The 20,611-nt window shown below is 39.7% G+C and overlaps 1 protein-coding gene across 1 annotated transcript in view; it reads left to right on the top strand.

The window, feature by feature from the left end:
• The window catches only part of PCNX2 (pecanex 2), a 200,369-nt gene that overhangs the window by 1,722 nt on the left and 178,036 nt on the right, over nucleotides 1–20,611 (top strand). Inside the window, exons 2-5 of the mRNA XM_067536007.1 lie at nucleotides 8,553–8,758; nucleotides 12,444–12,561; nucleotides 15,349–15,385; nucleotides 17,157–18,467. Coding sequence (XP_067392108.1) covers nucleotides 8,553–8,758; nucleotides 12,444–12,561; nucleotides 15,349–15,385; nucleotides 17,157–18,467 — 1,672 coding nt within the window. The remainder of the gene's footprint in view (nucleotides 1–8,552; nucleotides 8,759–12,443; nucleotides 12,562–15,348; nucleotides 15,386–17,156; nucleotides 18,468–20,611) is intronic.

Raw genomic sequence — 20,611 nt, forward strand, 5'->3', positions numbered from 1 at the left:
AATAGAAAATAGAAGTGTTTAACAGAACATTGGGCCTAAAACCTGTGGAGTGAAACAAAGATGAAATAGTGAAAAAAGGTTAAAGGGGGAAGGATGGCAGGAGAAGACCTAACTTATGTGCATGAGCTAACTTTCCACTTCATGGGCTTCTTCCTCATTTCTCCAGTTAGGCTTTGTCTACACTAGCACTTATGCCAGCAAAACTTTTGTTGCTGGGTGTGAGAAAAACACCCATGGAATGACATAAGTTTTGCCAGCATATGCATTTCTGTGGACAGCGCTGTGTCGGTGGAAGACGCTCTTCTGGCGACATACCTACCACTGCTTGTGGTAGTTTTATTATGTTGGCGGGAGAGCTCTCTTTCATCGTGCCACTGTAAATTTTAAGTGTAAACTAGCTGGTAGACTTGTTTTTTCCAGGCTGGCTGATTTTGTGATGAATCATCTGATCAGCTGCAGAATCTGTTCTTGAGGGAATGTACCATGATTAGCTTTCTTTATCCTTGATAAAAATATTATATTTATTATGGAAACTGACTATGAGTAAAGATAGTCCTTGACTATTCATTTTTTTGTTTTTGCGTGCTTGGATTTTGTAAACTTTGTGACAGGTAGCTACAATCTTGCCATTTAGCAACCTTAATGTATTCTGATGTGAATTTTTTTTGTTTGTTTTGAGAATCTTATGCAATGTTCAGGGTTAAAAATTACCAGTTACCTGTGAGTTTGATACCTGTAGTTTCAATGTGCAACAACCAAATTTTAAAATGAAATTATTCCTAAGAGCAGAGAAAACTATTGGACTAACAGGAAAAAGCAGATTTTGTGATATGACAAATAGAAGACTTTTGTAACATGCATATTACTTCTATGACTCACCCGTATCCACCCCACATTGGTTTGTTTTCACTCATATATGGCATTTTGTCTTGAAGTAAAATTGTGGGTAGAGATTTTCAAAAGTACAAATGGGAATTAAGCACCCATCTCTCCTTGATTTTTGTTGGGAGTTGGGTGCTTAACTTCCCATTTGCTTTTGAAAATCTCCCTCATTAGTTGTTTGGGGCAGGGACTAGCTTTCAGCATCTAGCACATTAGGCCCCGCAACTTTGTTGTGGCTACTTGGTGTAACTCTAATACAAATAATTGGGGTCCTACTTAATTCATGGTTCATTTTGATCAATTTCATGGTGATAGGATTTTAAAACTTGTCAATTGCATGGTTTCAGATATTTATATCTGAAATTTCATGTTGTTATAACCAAAAGAGGATTGGGGGAGGGGGTGTTGCAAGGCAATTGTAGGGAGGTTGTGGTACTGCCACCTGTACTTCTGCCATGCTGCTGCTGGAGGCGCTGCCTTCAGAGCTGGGCAGCTGGAGAGCAGAGGGGGCAGTGCAGATGTGAGGGTTGCATGGTTTGGGTGGTGAAGGGGGTGGGTCATCACTTGCAGGGAGGCATGGCCAACCTTATGGGTGATGCTGTGGTCTCCCCCCACACATACAGCCAGCCCAAGGCCCTTTTAACCCCTGAGCACTGAGTTCGGAGCCGGGGAGGGGCAGGACTGGAGGCAAGGTTGACGGAACTTTTGTAGAAGTAGGGGGCCACTGGTGCCAGAACCAGGGAGGATGGGGGCCAAGTCCCCCACTTTTTAACATGGGCATAGATTGGGGAGCAGGGGGGGTGGCATTGGCTCCCCCAAACTGCAAGCCGCGGGCAGGTGTGGAGTGGTGCCGGTAGGGCTGCGCTTCAGGGCGGGGCAGCTGATAACAGTCTCCCACTACGAAGCGCAGCCCCTGCTGGACCTGCTCTGTGCTTGTCCAAAGCTTCCAGCTTGGGGGCAGTGCTGCCCCCTCAAACTATACCTACGTTAAAAAGTGGGAGGCATGGCCTCCTGGTCCCTTGGTTCCAACGCCGATGGGCCTCCTACCGTGCACCTGTCTCCAGCTGCTAGTCCTGGCCAGACTGGGAAAGGATGGGATTTCCTCTTCTCTTGCAGGGACCGCTCCTGGGGCCAGGTCAGACCCACCTCTGGGAACCTCCCCTGGCTGCAAGAAGCTCTGTGGCTGCTCCCTGTACAGGAAGCCCTGTCCCTGTGGCTGGGGAGCAATGGGGGCAGGAAGCGGGGCGGAGGTGCAGAGCTTCCTGCAGCCCGGGAAGGTTCCCGGAGGTGTGTCTTACCCGGCCCCGGGAGCAGCCCCTGCAGAAGAAGAGGAAGTCCCGTTCCTCCCCAGCCCCACCAGGACTATCAGCTGGAGCTCGGCACATGGTAGGAGCCCAGTCTGGGGCACCCCCCCAGCCCTGCCCGTCCCTGGCAGATTTCATGGGGGAGACTAGATTTCATGGTCTGTGATGCATTTTTCATGGTCGTGAATTTGGTAGGGCCCTACAAATAATCAGTAATAAACTAGAGAGACAGTGTAGGCAAGGTATTATCTTTTGTTGGATCAACTTCTGTTGGTGGAAGAGATAAGCTTTTGTGATTCTCAGGGTTCTTTTTCAGGACTGGTGAAAGAAATCAGTTGGTATAACTACATGGCAATTAAACACCCATGTCAGCTGACTTGGACGTATGTGGTGTAGACATTCAGGTTCAGGTTGAAGTCCAGGTTCTGGGACACTCCCCCATCGTGGTAATAGTGACCATAATGTCATTCAATTTAACATCCTTGTAAAGGGGAGAACGTAAAAGAAACTGACAAATTCGAGAAATTGTCCCACATCAAAGTGTCAGTAGAGGAGGTTTTGGAATAAACTGATAAATTAAACAGTAATAAATCACCATGTCGAGATGATATTCACCCAAGGACTCTGAAGGAATTTAAATTTGAAATTGCAAAATGAACAACTGTGGTATATAACCTGTCACTTAAATTAGCTTCTGTACCAGATGACTGGAGGAGAGCTAAGGTAATGCCAATTTTAAAAAAGGCTCCAGAGACGATCCTGGCAATCACAGACCAAAAAGTCCAACTTCAGTACCAGGCAAATTGGTTGAAACTATGGTAAAGATCAGAATTATCAGACACATAGATGAATATGATATTTTGGGGAAGAGTCATCATGGCTTTTGTAAAGGGAAATCATGCCTCACTAATTTATTTGAATTCTTTGGGGGATGTCAGTAAACATGTAGACAAGTGTGATCCCATGGATATGGTGTACTTGGACTTTCAGAAAGCCTTTGACAAGGTCCCTCACCAGTCTCTTAAACAAAGTAAGCAGTCGTGGGATAAAAGGGAAGGTCCTCTCATGGATCAGTAACTGGTTAAAACATAGGAAAGAAAGGGTAGGAATAAATGGTCAGTTTTCACAGAGGAGAGAGGTAAATAGTAAGGTCCCTCAAGGATCTGTACTGGGACAGTTCTGTTCAACATATTCATAAATAATCTGGGAAAAAGAGGTAAACAGTGAGGTGGCAAAGTTTTCAGATGACACAAAATTACTCAGGATAGTTAAATCCAAAGCAGACTGCGAAGAGTTACAAAGAGATCTCGCAAAACTGGGTGACTGGGCAATGAAATGGCAGATGAAATTAAATGTTGATAAATGCAAAGTAATGCACATTGGAAAACATAATCCCAACTATACAAAAAAAATGATGAGGTCTAAATTAGGTGTTACCACTCAAGACAGAGATCTTTGAGTCATCATGGATAGTGCTCTGACAACATCTGCTCAATGTGCAGTGGCAGTCAAAAAAGCTAACAGGATGTTAGGAACCATTAGGAAAGGGATAGATAATAAGACAGAAAAATATCATAATGCCACTATCTAAATGTATGGTAAGCCTATACTTTGAATACTGCTTGTAGTTCTGGTCTCCCCATCTCAAACAAGATATATTAGAATTGGAAAAGTACAGAGAAGGGTTCTGGGACACTTCCACCTCATGGGGTCTTGCAACTCAGGCTCCAGCCCCATATAATTTTGCAGCCCAAGCCCTATGAACCCAAGTCAGCTGATACTGGCCAGCCGCAGGTGTTTAATTGCAGTATAGACAAATCCACTAGTTTCTTTCTCTAGACCTGAAGAAGAGCTCTGTGAGGTCTATAAAATCATGAATGGTAGGGAGAAGGTGAATAAGGAAGTATTATTTACCACTTCACATAACACATGAACCAGGGGTCACCCAGTAAAACTAATAGACAGCAGGTTTAAAACTAATGCAAGAAAGTACTTCTTCACACAATAAATAACCTGTGGAACTTGTTTCCAAGGGATGTTGTGAAGGCCAAAAGTATAACTGGGTTAAAAAAAGAATTAGATAAGTTCACGGAGGATAGGTCCATCAATGGCTATTAGCCAAGATGGTCAGGGACACAGCCCTATGCTTTTGGTGATGAGATGTACCAGACACTCACTACCCCCTGCCAGAGACCTCCGTGCCTTAGTCCAGCCCACCTAAGGAAGTAGCCCTTTAAGAAAAGAAGGGCAGAGAGTTTTGGACCTTCAGGGTTGCCTAGAAAGGCTTCCCAGGGTCAGCCACTGGTGAAACCAGCAAGACTTGGAGGTCCATTGGCTAGAAGGGCTAGGAGCCAGTCAGGGCCCAGCAGGCCAAAAAAAAAGGGTTGGCTGGTTCTGTCATATGGCTGCCATTCCTGGTGAAGCCAGAAGAGGGAGGAAGGATCCTCCCTGTACCATAACCCAAGAAGCCAGGCCAAGTCAGGGCTCACTACTGACCACACTTTGTGGTCACTGAGAGACTTTTCGATCCACTCTGTGTGAGTGTAAGGCCCAGGTGGGCCAACCTGAGTTAGACGTTGGTTGGGCTATTGAAAAACTAGGTGAGCTCACTTTGCAAGACACCCATGGGCTCAGGCGAGTTGGTGGGAATCACTCAAGCTATATTAATATCAAAACCAGAATACTTATCTTCTGCCCCAGCTTCACAGTATCTCCTGTTCTCTCTTTATATGTCTGGTCATGTCAACTAATTGCGTATTTGCTTATTTGGTAATTTGGCTGTTTTTACTCTGTAATACATCGACATACCAACCAACTTTAATTTCTCTATCAAATTTCCAAGCTGCAATGTTTTGTTAAATGTCTGTATATTAAGAAATATACATCTAATATTAATAAAAAACAGTCTATGATAAAGGCCTGAAACTTAATGACATATGACATTTTCTGTGCTGAGTGATGCTTTGGAAACACTCTTAAAGGATAGAAATGCTATGGGAGTTGAGTGCCTTCCATTAGCATGTTAATCACTTTTGTTTGTCAGAAGCCCACATGCAGTCCAAGGAGTACAATAAAATTATGCATATTCCCATCTATCCAATTACTGATGCAGTGCTTAGCAGGCATATAATTTATATATTACATGAAAAAGAAAAGCTACAGTACTTTAACATTATGGTTGAGAGTTTAACTGGACAAGAGCAAGGAAAGTCAACATTACGGCTTTCACAACAACTGTATCTTGGCCAAATTGCCCATCATCATTCCTGCCCCTTGTTTTTGAGTAAAATAATACTCAATAGTAGAATAATACTAATACTCAAAGTAGAATAATTACTGACCTGCAATGCATAACAAGTAAGCATTTTTCAATCTGAAGTTTTAAAGTCTGGTTTCTTCAAAGATGGCCATTACCTTCATGACTATGTTTCTCCATTTGCTTTGGTAAGATGTTGAGTTTTCTTTCAATACCAGAATCTTTAAAATGGAGATTCTGGTCCCCACTCTGACATGAATTTTCATGAAGTTAGTTGTAGACTTTCCAAATGTACCCAATCTAGTCCAGATGAATTTCCTTAAAAATAGCTGCAGTACCTAGCAGCTTGGACGCATCACATCTTTCTCATTTGAGACTTAGAATCAGTTGATATGTTTGAAGAAATGCTTAATGGATGCATAGAGATTTATATGCTTATAAAGAGTACCTGTCTGAGAACTATATGTATTGGTTAGCATGAGCATGCAATGTCTTCCAGCATTTCTTTAGATATGAAAGAAGGAAAAAGTTGGTTAGGTACAGGCTGCAAAGAGTATGTTTTTACAAAAAGTCTAAACAAAACGTGAAGGTAAAATTGCAAGTTGGAAAAGGAGATGATGCATCACTGCCCAATCCTTCTCTTTCAAGCATTTGTATTGTTCATCTGCAGATAGCTACCACATTAGTGGATGCTTAAATGGTGAGAGGACTCTGGGGGACATTGCCCTGGTAGAACAATCAAGAAATGGGGGGAAATAGTTATCAAACAAAATACACGGTGAAATTTATAATTACAGCACATTAAAAATAAATCTATAATTTAATTCCTATGTAATCTACCTCCTCCTTATCTTAAAGTCAGATTTTGTAGCCTTCATCTAATCACACCTGGGAACCCCTTGCCTAGAAGTCCAGTAGTTCCCTAAAATCCTTTTGCTCTGTCATGGCATCAGGTGCCTTATGGAGAGAGCTGACAGTGTGCCTATGAATGCATGTGATGAGTTAGATGAGGCCTGCTACTTTGTTTATTTTGTGATATCTTATTGATAATATTCCTACTCAGTATCCAATGAAATTTAATGACACTCTCAAAACATTCCTATTACAGTGGCTGGTTCTCCACAGGTTTAGTGAAAAGCTGGATTGTGACGTTCTATAAGGAGTTGTCTAATAATCACAGGGCTCCCAATACGCCTTAGAGCATGGAGGGAGTCCATGGAGAATGATGTGGAGCAGTTTCTCTGGAACAAATTCCTGTTGGAATTCTTTTCTACCATCCATTGTGATCTGAATCCTGTAATGTTCAAAAACTTCTGTTTAGAATAGGCACTGGGACTGGTCTTAAATGATATTTTATCCACCATCAGTGACCAGACATTTTTCTTCTCTGAGGGCTCAGTCCTGCAAGCTGCTGAGTCCTTTGGCCCTCATCCAGTAAAGTACTGAAGTACATGCTTAACTTAAGCATGTGAGTAGACCCTTTGACTTCAGTGGAAATACTTGTATGCTTAAAGTTAACCATGCACTTCAGTACTTTGGACTGAGCCTCAGCCTATAGAAATTAACATCTTTAGGTATTTATAACATGCCCGTCACAGTAACACCTAGGTGTTAATAGCTACTCCTCTCCTATGCTATATACTCTTTACTCATGAATCAGATCAGATCTTAAAAAAAGGATTTGCCTGAAAGTTTTCCTAGCTACATCTTGGAAAGTATAGTGCTACACTAAGCTGACATCAGAACAGAAGTAACACTCTACTCTGTTAGAGCAGCAACACAGAAAAGATCAAGCATATACAATTTCAAGATAACCATTCTGACTTTTTGAGGTGAAGGGGGAAAATTACTTTTTAAAACTAAAATGTGGTGTGTCATCTATTTGGACTCCAATGAAAAACCGAAAATAGATGTATTCATACATACATGTACAGAGATATTCCTAGCGGTGTCATCTAGCAATGTCTAAATTCCCTACTTGAAAAACCAATGTGAAATAAAACAAGATTTCTACTGAAATATCTTTTGTGTCTAAATGAATCTTCAGTTGGTAAAGTGATTGTTACAATAATACATCTAGGGCCCAATCTAAAGCCCACTGAAGTCCATTGACTTTAATAGGCTTTGGATGTGGCCGTTAATGTGCTTGTGCCTCCCTCCTGCTCCAAATTATGCAGTGATACATTGAAACCATTCTAAAAAGTATCCAATAAAAGATCTATGAGACTACAAATAACTAAAGGTAATACAAGGGAAAAGCCCTGATCCTGTGAAAAGAACTGCGGTGGTCCACCTGCATTGTTTTCTTTGCATGATACGGGGGCTTTAATCATTAAAATGTTGTACGTATCATGTCTTCGATCTGAAAGGGCTCTGCAAACTACAGTTGAACCTCAACTAAATCATTTTAATGATTGAGAGTGCCATTGCTAATCATTAACATTTGCACATTAACAACTAAACAAAAATTTTAAAAGAAAAAAATTGAAAGCTGTTGCATCACAAAATATACTTTGTCCCTTTATTTTGACTAGTTCAGACTAATTATTTATAATAATTCATAGCATACCAGTAAAGGTACTTTTATATAAAAGCAATGAAGTCTGAATAATAGGAGATCAAACTACAGCATTTTACTCTTAAAAATCTTAGCTGAGAAATGGGATGAGACTGACGTTTTTGGGAGAGAATTAGCCGGTTTGTAAACTAATGATGTTCTACTGTGTGTCTGTATACCCACACAGTATATGTAATACTTGGTATTGTTGCCAGCCCAGGGAGTGAGAGGAAAATGTTTTAAGAGCTCTCACACCAATTGTCTATTGTAAATAATTGTTGATTGATTTTCATAATATTTGAACTTCCATAGCTAGCCAAAGGAAATGGTTTGAAATTTGAACACCCTTTACAGCCTTCAGATGAGTTGAACTAGTAAAATTCTATGTAGATGCAACAATTCTGAAGTATTAGGAAAACCTAGTGGTGTTAGTAGAATCAGACAATGAGAAATAAAAGGTAAAAAGATTTTATTACATTGTGAATAAATAATAGTATCTTCTTGTGATAGATTGCTGACTATTTAATTAACTCTTTATTATTACCTTCTCCAGGCTTTCCCTCCAAATGCAGTCACAGTTTTTATCTACTGTAGTTCTGTGACTCTGCTCTTCACAATAATAAAGGTAGTCAGTTATCGTCTGCACCTTATGTTTGATAAAGGAGAAGTAACTCAACAAAGGATCTCACGAAAGAATGGAAGGCAAAGCAAAAATAAAGAAGCCAAAAGAGAAAATGCAGTTCACTACTCCAATCTTAGGTAAGTTTTTCATTATGCAGAACCATTCCATAGTTTCATCACAAGCACAAGCTCACAACTCGATTCTGCATTTCCTGCCCAGCAGACACTGTACTGTGATGAGAGTTGTGTTCGTGCAAGCAATGCAAAAGTGGGCAGTCACTCTTTTTGTAAAATATAATTTTTGTTTATATTCAGTATTTTAAGTCTTGCATAGAGACATACCTAACTCTAAAGCCCTCAGAGTTCCCAGACTTCTTTTATTGGAGCCCCACCAGCACTGCAAATGATTCCCTCCTCCCACACATCCTGTGTCTTCTTGCATCATATCTTGGCACAATTGTCAGTCTCTTCATTTTTCCTGTCTGTTTTCTCTCTTGGTTGTCCTTTTCTAGTCTTTTTCCTTCCGCTTTCTAATTCCCTCCCCCGACATTCTTTTGTGTTCTCTTCTGCTTGGCTTCCTTTCCTCCATTTGCCCCACTTTTGCCCAGAGGCTACATGTTGTTCCGGAGGACATCTACTGGTGACTTTGTAGCGAGCTGGACTGTGTGTACTCTTGTGGCAGCATTCAGAGCCAAATGCAGGAGCAGAGAAAGTAAAGGCTACTGGGCTGTTGCTCACTAAATGTGAGCTGCAAGGGGGCAGGGGAGTTGCAGGAACAAGGAAGGAAGGCATGTGGCTATCATTTTATTCACAGGAGCGTGTCTGCTGTGGTTTCAGGTTTATATATCTATTGTCTCTTCTATCTTTCTTGCCTTGTGTCTCTAGTGGACTAGTTTGACTTCAATGTATAAGATAACTTCATCTCAGCAGGAGAAAACCCTTTGCTACAAAATGTAATGCAGAATCACAGCAAATATACGGCCTTTAATACTAAACTCAGATTAGTAAAATATATGAAAAACTATCTGAAAGTTAGGGGCAAAATAATAATAATTATATAAGGAGCTTGGGTTGGTAGAAAGCATTAAAAAACAAATTTTATATAAACAATAATATTGAAGACTATTTTTTAGAAATTCAAATAAAAATGGTAGAGGTTGTCTGCATGCAGGAAAAAAATGGAGGGGAGGACTAGAGAAGGAATGAATATGCAGTCGACATTGGCCATGCTAAAAAACACATTTGGAATGAAAAGATTTTCAGATTACTTCTTAAAAACATGAGAGATGAGCTAAGATAGATGTTAGTGAGGAGCAATTGCTCCGTTAGTTAGTGTATAGTAACCCATTACCCCCCATATATGATCAAATACTATACCCTCCAATTGTTTGCCCCTACTTCTTGAGCCCATAGTGGTTTCCTTAGGCCTTTCTGTAGCATTACTCTAAGGGAAAACTTAACCTTTTCAGTTCCCTTTTCTGGTACACAATATGTCACATTCACCTTTCTCTGCTTCCGAGGACGGCATTCTGTTTCCTATGAGCTCAGTTCTTGCACCATTATTCATTTTGTGTTGTATCTTATTTTGCAAAGAGTCAATGGAAGTTAATGAGATTGATTCCACAGTAAGATGCTAGGTAGTATGGCAGACTTAGGCACTGGGAAAGCACCACTTGGTAACTTCCCCAGATTCACATTCATTTAAAAAAAAAAGTTGCATTTTATTTATTTACTGGCAATTTGCTGAATAGCGAGGAAAAGAGAAATTAAAAGTTGATTTAAACTTTTACACTCTTGAACATTAAATCTTTGATAACAGCCTGCAAACAGGCACAACAGATTTTAGTTTCATAGGAAAGAAATGAAATTACCTAGAGGCTTGTAGCATTGCTCAGATACCTGTGAGAGTTGAACAATCTCACGTCTTGGCAGTGACATCTTTTGGGAATGTCAGTGTCTGCTTAAAAAAAACCCTCTTAGCTATGATAGCATCTGTCTTGGATGTGCAGATGTTGATTTTTATAAAAGATGTTTATTTCCCCAGTGTGTCTCAAAATTATATGTTTGCATTTGATTAAGATTCCCATTACTTTTAAGTCCTGTCCATTCTACAAAGTTATAATTTTCTTTTTTACTGATATCAGATATACTGATGTACTGACATAAGAGGCTCATCCACTGTTTCAGACTTGCTGAAATATAAACCAAAAATCCCTGATAAATATTGCTCTATTCTTTGGCCAATGAGGACACACACACATCCACTGTTTTGCATTTTGTATTGCTAATGATTCCAAGTAGTAACTCTTATAAAACTTTTATTTTATGTCGAGCAAGCATCATCTGCTAGAAGGTCCTATTTACAGTGCTTAGTTCAATTGCATAGTTCTTGGTCACAGCCTAACATGCAATTCCACAATAAATAATAAATACAAATATCAAATTAAACTGAAATCGAACATTGTGACAAATAAGCAAACCAATCTGCCTTACTAGATGAATAGGTTTTTACTACTTTCTTTTGGTTAAACATTAATTATTCAGCCATTTTAATGTAGAATTCTTAAATTGATAAAGGAAAATTCCTTCTCTATATAAGGGATATATTAATGGCACTTTGATTGCCATAAAAGCTAAAGATAATCCATATTCATGATTTTCTAAGTGGTATTTTTCTAGGAATTCTTCATTTTGTATTAGAAAATGAACAATCTGTGTACAGGTTTCAACTATTATGGTTATAAGATGGGTGGCAACATTATTCAGTGGATCCTGGCCATAGACATGTGATATCTGAATCATATTTAAATAGCATATTTGAAGCCAGATAACTAAATCAATATAGTGTGATGATGAAGATAATCCCAGATAATTTAGTTTATAGTTGACTTAGAGCTTTAGGTGTTTGTGTTTTAAAACTAAAAATAAGAAAAAAAATCTTTTGGTGTTACACTATTGGTAATGGCAGTGAAACTTGCAGTGGAATATCTTTATATACGTTGTACTGTGCCCACAAAACAGGATTTGTGCTCAGCTGCTTGTAACTTTACTCTAACTGATAGACATATCATATATTACACTGATTTTACGCTTGAGCTTGAGCTCTGCAAAAGGCAAAGAAGAAACTTTTGTTCAGTGTCTAATGGCTATACTACAAACAGATTTCACTCAATGCCATGACTGTGTATTTGTTTCAAATGGATAATTACTGGGAGGTACGTAAATGACTAAGTCATTGGGCACACAGAGTATACCCAAGATCATATAGGTAAATGATGTAAATGGAAAGTAGCATAGAAATACTAACAGTTCACCATTATACTACTAATAGGAAGGGCAAGCCAGTATTTAGTGCAATAAATCCATTTGTAGACCAGTATCGGACAGACACAGGTGAGCCAGTCTATACTGAGTTTGGAGTGGTATCGTATGTTTAGCTTGGCTGTGTCCTGTTTCCCTGGAAGGTCAGAATCATTTTGTGTTGATATTCTTTATTTTTTGGGTCTGAGATTTGTCTTTTTGTTCTTCATAAAACATAATAGAAATATTGTTTGTTCTATTGTAGAACTTTCAGTGTTTGAATTGGGGGGGAGTAGAAACTTTTGTCATGTACAAAAGTGGGTGTGAGAAAGGAAAACCTTGGAGCATGCTGTCACTTAGGGAGTGCCCAACCGTCATTCTCTGCTCTGCCCCCCAATGCAAGTACTATGAACTTGATAGTATTTTTGTCATAAATATGGGTCAGCGACTGTCCATGAAAACACAGTAATAGTTATCTTAAGAAATACCACCACTGACTTTTTACTTTCTTATTTTGGGTCAGCAATAACAGAGGGGAGAATGGTACAATTGAAGAGGTCAACCAAAATGACTCAACTCCAACAATCCCTGGCAGTTCAAGAGTACAGGCTATAAACTCACACCACTCTTCTGGAGTTGTGGTTAGTATGCTGTTTTCTGTATCTATATGCCTTCTTTTTGTGTAGAGCTATACAATGTATCACACAGCGTCTCACATCTTGTGGGAATACATAAAACTCTTTGTAAACTAAGGAACTGATCCTGCACGGAGCTACACAGGGCTATTTCCTGTGTTTGACTTGTAGCAGCCTGCTTTTAGTGCACAAACAAGTGGGAGCGGCCATGTTACTTGCTGCACTGGGTTGGTCAGTGTTTGCCTCGTTTCAAAGAGCCATATTTACAAACTTGCTTAGGCACTCTTGTAAATCCCAGTAGGAACCTGTCTGCATCTTCAGGCAACAGAGCAAGTAGTACCTGCTGTTGCTTTCAGACCAAGAAAAGAGGGCTTCCTGGAGACAAAGAGAGTACTTTTATTGCAGGCAGCTAAAGCACACGGAAAAAACATTTTGTGTAACTAGAAGGACTATTAGTAACAGCCCTTGCATGGTTATTCCTCATTACTGTATTTATTTTTAGATTTATAAAATCATACATATCTCATGTCTCGGGGCATGTCACGAAACATACACATTTGACTTAACTCCAATGATGGGCTTTATAACATGAATAGAACTCTAAACTATTGAAACATTCCACGTCCTGGATCAATTACATTCTAAAGCCAGATGGGCGGATGTGTGTGTGTGTGTGTGTGTGTGTGTGTGTGGGTGGGTGGGTGGAGGAAGGCAGGCATTGAAGTTGAGTGACAGTGTACATACATATTACATACCAAAGCGACATTAAAAGAACACTAAGGTTGCAAAGTCAAGCACTCAGGAAATAACAAATTAAGATTACCTGTGAAGCCTTCACTCAGCCCCCTTGTACATTATGATAAATCTTTAATTACATGATCACATACTATTTTTCCATATGACCCTTGCCTTATTCAGTGCACAAGATGTAAGGTGCTCACTTAATGAGTAGCTGTTCAGTATTTCATTTTATCCTCATTGCTCAATGTTCTCCCTAGCCTCTATTTACTGCACACTATTCAAATCCTGCATTGAGTACAGAACTATTAATTTCCTCATGGGCCTCTCCAGGGTGTTTATCAATGGAGCATCTGAGTGCTTCACAAACCTCAATGGAGTTATCCTCACAACACTCATATAAGGTAATACTATTACTCCCGTTTTATAGATGAGAAGCAGAGGCATAGAGACATTAATGTCAAAAGTGCCAACAAATTTTGGATGTGCAATTTGAGATCATTTTTCAGAAATTTAGCATTTGATAGTGCTTTATTTGTTTAGAGCTGACCGGTCATTGATTTCAGTTGCATTTGTCAGTGCTCAGACCTTCTGCATATAAGAATCTAGATGTATTAAGTTGGGCACACAGAACATGAGTTCATTTGTGAAAAGTTTGGTTTAAGTGAGTTGCCCAGATTCACACAGGAACTCTCTTGCAGAGGCAGAGATAGAATCCAAATTTCAAGGGCACTGTTCAACTGTCTAAACAACAAAATTATCCTTTTTTTTTTTTTTTTTTTTTTTTTTTTTTGGCCTAATGTGCCATGCCTCATTCACTCCACATCTTCCAAATTTGGCAATAAATGAGGCAGGAGTCCTTCAGAAAACAGCCTCCTTCACTATACAGCCCTGATTCAATTACACTGTAGAGTTATTCCTCTGCACCGAATGAGGCAGGGGTATTGTAGAAAAACAACTATGTGCCCATGTAATTAAAGACTGTGTCATAATGCATATACACAAATGGGACGAAGTAATGGAATTTTTTAATGTATTTTCCTAGGTTTTTACAAATATAACTAACAAAACAAATTCTATCATGTAGAATCATATAGACATGGTTCATCAGCAGGGCTAGAGCCTTTAGAGCCACAGCACAGACCTCTGCCACGTGAATAATAATAGGGTAACTGATAGAAGTAGTAGGTTGTCATCCTCTATGTTGGACAACCACTAGAGGGAAATGAGGCACACATTTTGCCAGTGAATTTCACAGCTATGTGCTGATAGCAGAGGAATACTGACACTCAGGAATATTGGATTCAAGTTCAGGATCAGAGGGAAATGTGCTCTAGGTTTCTGCCCCTTACCTCCCCCACTTGTCATTGTCTCTGTCCCAATCTTCCTCCTCAGCTCCTTGTCCCAAATCCAGTCTCTCCTCCCCTTCACTTCCCCTTGACCCCTCGTCCCAGTCTCTTCCCTTGCCAACTCAGGCTCCTTCTCCTGACTGCCTGGGCATCAGCAGGAGGAGCATTGAGAGGACAGGAGAAATGGTCTCTCTGCTTTCAGTTCTGGTACCCAGTAGCCATCCGCTAAGAAGAGCGCCACATTGATTTTCTCCATCATACTCTTTTTCAGGTTATCTGCCTCATCTGCTAAATTACATGGCTTTCTTTTCCAGCATTGTGTAAGAGATTCTTTTCAAATATTGGAAAGGGAACCTGGTAATCTAACAGATAAAAAATCCATAACCTGAAAAAGGGAAACTAATATAGGTGCCGTCTGTCCCCTTCTGACTAAAAACTCACACCTGGGGCTGCTGACTGGAAAAAAATCCATCTCTGAATTCATCCTAAACACCACAAATGTGATTTGAACTATTAGGTAGAACAAAACTGATACTATAATATCTCCTTCTTCTCACCTTCCACTACACAGATCCCACTGGTGCATTCACAAGTTACTGAATGTTATGTATTAACAATTAATGAGGTGACTCTTGAGTTTAAATTCTGCATTTTTAAAAACAGTATTTACTTTGAACACAATTCATTTTATATATTTCATTTTTAGGATCTGCCAGCACAAGAAACTGCTGAAGATCTCAAAGGTATCTTGAAAGCTTTTTTTTAACCTTTATTACCTGTTTTCTTTAAACATTGTTTGCCAGAAGTATTTCAGCACATGAAGAGACTGTACCAGAGGCTTACTAATCCTAGGGCCAGGTGCGGCCCCTGCATCACTTTCCCCTCCTTGGGGATAGCTAATTGTGTAGTTTAATTGAGCTCTTTATCTAAATTAGAAAAACTCCACCCCTACCAGGGTAAACAAAAGTCCAAAGAAAGTCCCAAAACTAGTTTCCCACCTCTTGCCTTTCACCTGCTGTGAGCCACAGCCCTTCCTTAAGAGTCTATGTATCTTGTGCAGCTTGATGCTGGGGAGTGAAGGGGATTTCCTCCCACTCTCTCTTGGAAGCCCTATGTCATAGGCCCCAAAAAAGGAAGGCAGCACTCAGCTTACATTCCAGACCCTCTAAACTTCCTTTGATCATGGCCTCTTCTTGCTCTTGGCTGCTTCTGCTCTTTAGCCCTATCAACACCCTTTCCCAGGTACTTCAGAACCGTCTGCTACTAGCTCCCCAGCTTTATCTTCTCTGTAACAAAGTGCATAGAACTTCCTTTTCCATGGAGTTCCTGACCCTTTTCTCCACCTGCCTCTCTGGCTTCTTCCCAGGTCTTCCATCTCCTGGGTGCTCTACCGTAGCTTGGCCCCTTTCGGGTCCCTTCAGCCTGCAGAGCAACTACCAGTTTTGCTTCTTCCCTTGTCTCTACCAAAGCTTCTCCTGGGCTCTTTCCCTGGAGAGTCGCAACAACACACCCTGCTCCCTTAAAGTCTCTGGTTTGTCTCATACACTCTGACAACATTCCCACCATGCCTTGGTGTGCCTTCAGTTCCAATGGTCCATGGACTACAAATTCCAGAATTCCATTCGGCATAGGTCCTTACATCATCCTCATTACTGTAGTATCTGAGGGCAGGTGTCTACACTACTGCCTAAGTTGATATAATTTATATCGTTTGGGGTGTGAAAAAGCCATCCCCCGAGCAACGCAAGTTATGGTGACCTAAGTGCTGTCCACACCGGTGCTATGTCGGTGGTAGACGTTCTCCCACCAACATAGCTTCGGCATCTTCACCAGAAATGTTACAGCAGTGTAGCTGTAGTGTTTCTAGTGTGGACTAGCCCTGAGACTATTCCAGCAGTGCACTAGGTGACTTGACTAACATCTGTCACATTGGTTCATCCTTTCCCCCAGGAAGAGAATTGTGTGTGCAGTGTAATGTTTGGGTTTGGTAGATTTTTATTGTTTGTTTTGTTTGGGTTCTTGTGGTTTTTGTTTTTATTTTATTTTATATGCTGCTGCTAGTACTATCTCTTGATCTGGGAGGAAATCAGACAGAAATTAGAGCTGCAACTCTAGCATATTGTAAAAGGCCCCTTTCACTCTGAGATATGGCCTGAACCTTAATTTATTGTACATATAGGACTATTCACATGAGTAAGAACCATATTTTCAGGTAATTAAAATAAAATAAAAATCTCTTATTTTCATACAATTCCTAAACAAGAAAATTATATTCCTAATTGTTAGCTAGATGTGAAAAATTGTGAACGTTAGCTAGCAGAGAACAACTGTGACATTCCATAGGAAAAAAGTAATTTTGACAGTTATTCTTGTCTAAAGTTACCAACTGTTTTGTTCTGTTTTTCTATGTTTCCTTTGCTCTGCATGTTGGTTTTGATGCATAGAAATATTGACCTCTCTAATGCATAATGACTTTTGTTTGTGTGGCCTCATTTATATGTATGTTCTTATTAGGGGTCATAATGTTAGAAGACCAGCCTGCACCACCAGTTTCATCTACCTCATCCTATATCAAAGCAGATATGTTACCTGTTTCTACAGCCTATATGTCAGGTTCTACCACATCAGCAATAGTAACGAAACCAGCAGCGATGGAGACGTTTATCAGTAATGGAACAAATGAAAAAGAAGAGAAGATGCACCCTTCTGGCTATCTTGGATCAGAAGATATTCTTGTGGATAAAGATCTGGTTAAAAAGTTGTCAAATCTCTCTCTGTCACAGTATGACATTTTAAGAACCGGCATTTCTTTTGAGCAATGGGGTAGTGAAAATTCAGTTTTTATTTCAGAGCATTTAAGTAATCCAAAAACTTACAAAAGAGAGAAGTTCCCAGATGGATCTCTACATGAAAGCTTTAATCATAACTGCCCACAGTGTAATACAATTGCAACCAAAGATACCGATGGGCCTGTGGAAATTTCTTTTAATATTGATAACACCAATGAAGACCTTGATTATTCAGATGGTGAGGTTGCTATTGCTCTTGTTGACAGTTCTCTCCCTGGAGACCAACTTAATTTACATGAACCCATTAAAATAGTTATCACAATGAGTAGTACACCAAACACCATGAGTGATTTAGAAAGTTCTCTTCATCTGAAGATGTCGGGTACTGAGAAAACTAACTCAAACCCAGACTCTGGTGTAGCTATGGCAGATCTCCACAGTCAACAAAATAATGAACAGATCAAAATTCCAATTATAACTTTTGAATTGTCTGATGATGGTGGAGGCAATGGTCATCCAGAAGCTGGTGAAAGTGAAAGAACTCCAGAACGTTTAAAGATCGATATATCATCCAACCAGTGTTCTGGCTATGAGTCTGGTGATCCAGACAATGCAATAAAGGACTATTGCAATCCTGCAAATAACCAGTCAGAAACTAACACTTGCATGGGTCCAAATCTGGAGAATGTTTCTGAGAATTTACTGGTCACCACTGGTAATTCTAAAGAAGGTCAACAGAACCGTGATCCAGTGTCTTATAAAACTACCCATGAAAAGAGACACATTCGAGTGCTGAGTGTAGATAGTGGGACAGACATCTTTTTAAGTAAGAATTCCATGGAGATAATCAGTGATAAAGAAAAGACCTTGCCAACTTCTAAATCTGACTTAGAAGCTAAAGAAGGACAGATACCCAATGAAGCTAACTTCCTGGAATTTGTCTCCCTCCTGGAATCCATTAATACCTCAAACGTGACAGCATCCAATCAGTCCAATATCAAAACAGAGACTACAAAAGATGACGTGTTTGTTGGAGGTATGATGCATGATTTTAAAATTATTCTTTTGAATTTTAATTGCCAGAGCTTAACCTAATTTGTTTATGGTGATTTAATCTCAGGCCGTTAGAAAGCTAGCCAAATACAACCAGAAGTGCTAAAAAAAGAGTGGGGACAAGGTCCTGTTGTGGAAAATACCTGGTGCAGTTTCTCATCTTTTTAGAAGCCTTTTGAACATTTCAAATCAAAAGGTTTAAGCTAAGTAAAGCAAGCATTCAGCTGGTATGTAGCTGAAATTCTACATTGGAATAACCTACATAGGGCAAACTAGATTCTGTTAGAATACCAATACCAATACATGTTTACCAAAACCAGCAAAATTCTCTTCCCATCTGATAAATATGAGGATTTCTTAAATATTCAAAAAGCCACAGACACTTTTGTGTATTAAAAATCAAATCCCTACATATCCTGATCAACTCTAGTTGTATTTTAATAACCTTGAAAAAAACTTCACACAGCCTTTCAGTTTTACATCGAAATATTTAAAGCATCTGAAAACTGAAAATTTGTTGGTAGTTCAGGTGCTGAAAAGTAAAAATATTCATTTTTTGATAACAGAAAAGTTTTTGGTTTTCAGTGAAAGCCCTCAAAATTTTGATGAAAAATGGAACTTTCTCATGAAAAATTTTATTTAGTCAAAAGAGTTTTTTTTGTTTAAATAATTTGAGAATTTTTCTACTCGCTTTACCCATGACATAAAAATAAAGCTGCATATTCTGTTTCCCATACATAAGAATATTTGGCTCCTCACCCACTCCCCACTCACCATGAGCTCTGCTACCTCTCGTCTCTGTCCCTGTGCCTCCCACCCCAATGGATAGGTGTATTGTTTGTAATTGTTTTGGCACCCAGCTTTCTATAAAACACTAACTAAATCTAGGCCTATAGCTAGCTAAACAAAACTAAGGGGGAGGACTATGTGTTGTGGAGAGGTTCCATGGTCCTCTCTGAGCAAAATCTGAAATACCAAATGCAGTTTCACGTATTTTAGAAGACTTTAACCCAAACAAACAAATTCTAGGAAGCCTGTCTCTAATTTAATTGGAATACATGACAAATTGTGTTCTATGAAGCCACCCAAAAAGCATGCAACTCAAATACACTCATGTGTTTCCCATAAAACGTAAGAGACATATTAAAATATTCTAATAAAACAATATTAATATTTTTTTTAAAAAGGTATCCCCCTTTTCCATGTGTACAGTAAGAAATATGGATTTCCATGACCAGCCGCATACCCTCTTCATCCCATAAAAAAGGCACCATACACATATACCTGATTGACTTTATAAAACATTTTGCCATACAATATCCACTTGACTTGCTTTCTTCCCTCTCTACCCTATTCTTCCTGTAATTATCTTCTTCCTTTTTATTTTTCTGATCCCTGTCAATCTCACTAAATCCTGCCCTCATCTTTCTCTATCACTGCAGCTCTAACATTTTCTATTCCATGTTACATTATCAATTTCTGCTCACTCCCCTTCTTCTATTCTTATTTACTCTCCCCTTTTCTGTTCACTCCATGCTACTTTCTATTCCCTGCCCTCACTCCCTTTCATATATTCTTCTCTTCTCCCTTCCCTCTATTTCTTTACTGTTCACCTCCAGCCTATCTGTCCATTCTCAGCCCTTCTTCCAAGCCTCTCCATTCAATTTTCTGCTCATCTTTCCTATCGCTTCCGCAAGGAATTCTATAGCTCCTCAGCCCATCAGTCCATTCTTTGTCCCTAATTAATTTTCTGTATTCCCCCACCTATTCTGCCATTGATTCTGCTCCCAATCCACACTCCCTGCTCAGCCTCCCCAATCAATTTAAAAATCCAGTCCATCTTTTGACACTTCCCACCCTAGGGCACCATTCTCTGCGTGCTAGCCCCTCAGTCCATCCTCTCTGACCTTGCCCCCGCAGCACCATGTTGTTCAATTGATCTTCCCCTTGAGCTCCCGTGATTGATGTGTTGCTCCTCAGGGAACTCTAAACAATTGGTCCTTTGCCTTTCCTAGCCTGTCCCAGTTGGATTCCCTCCAAGTTATCTGTAAGTTTTATTTTAGGGGATGAGGGTCCTTAAATGTTCATTTGGATACAGGACTATTAGGCTTGGCAGAATTCATTTTT

Source organism: Emydura macquarii, unplaced genomic scaffold, assembly GCF_026122565.2.
Source record: "Emydura macquarii macquarii isolate MOO-44397 ecotype Brisbane River unplaced genomic scaffold, CSIRO-AGI_Emac_v2 contig_3517, whole genome shotgun sequence".
Classification (NCBI taxonomy): Eukaryota; Metazoa; Chordata; order Testudines; family Chelidae; genus Emydura; species Emydura macquarii.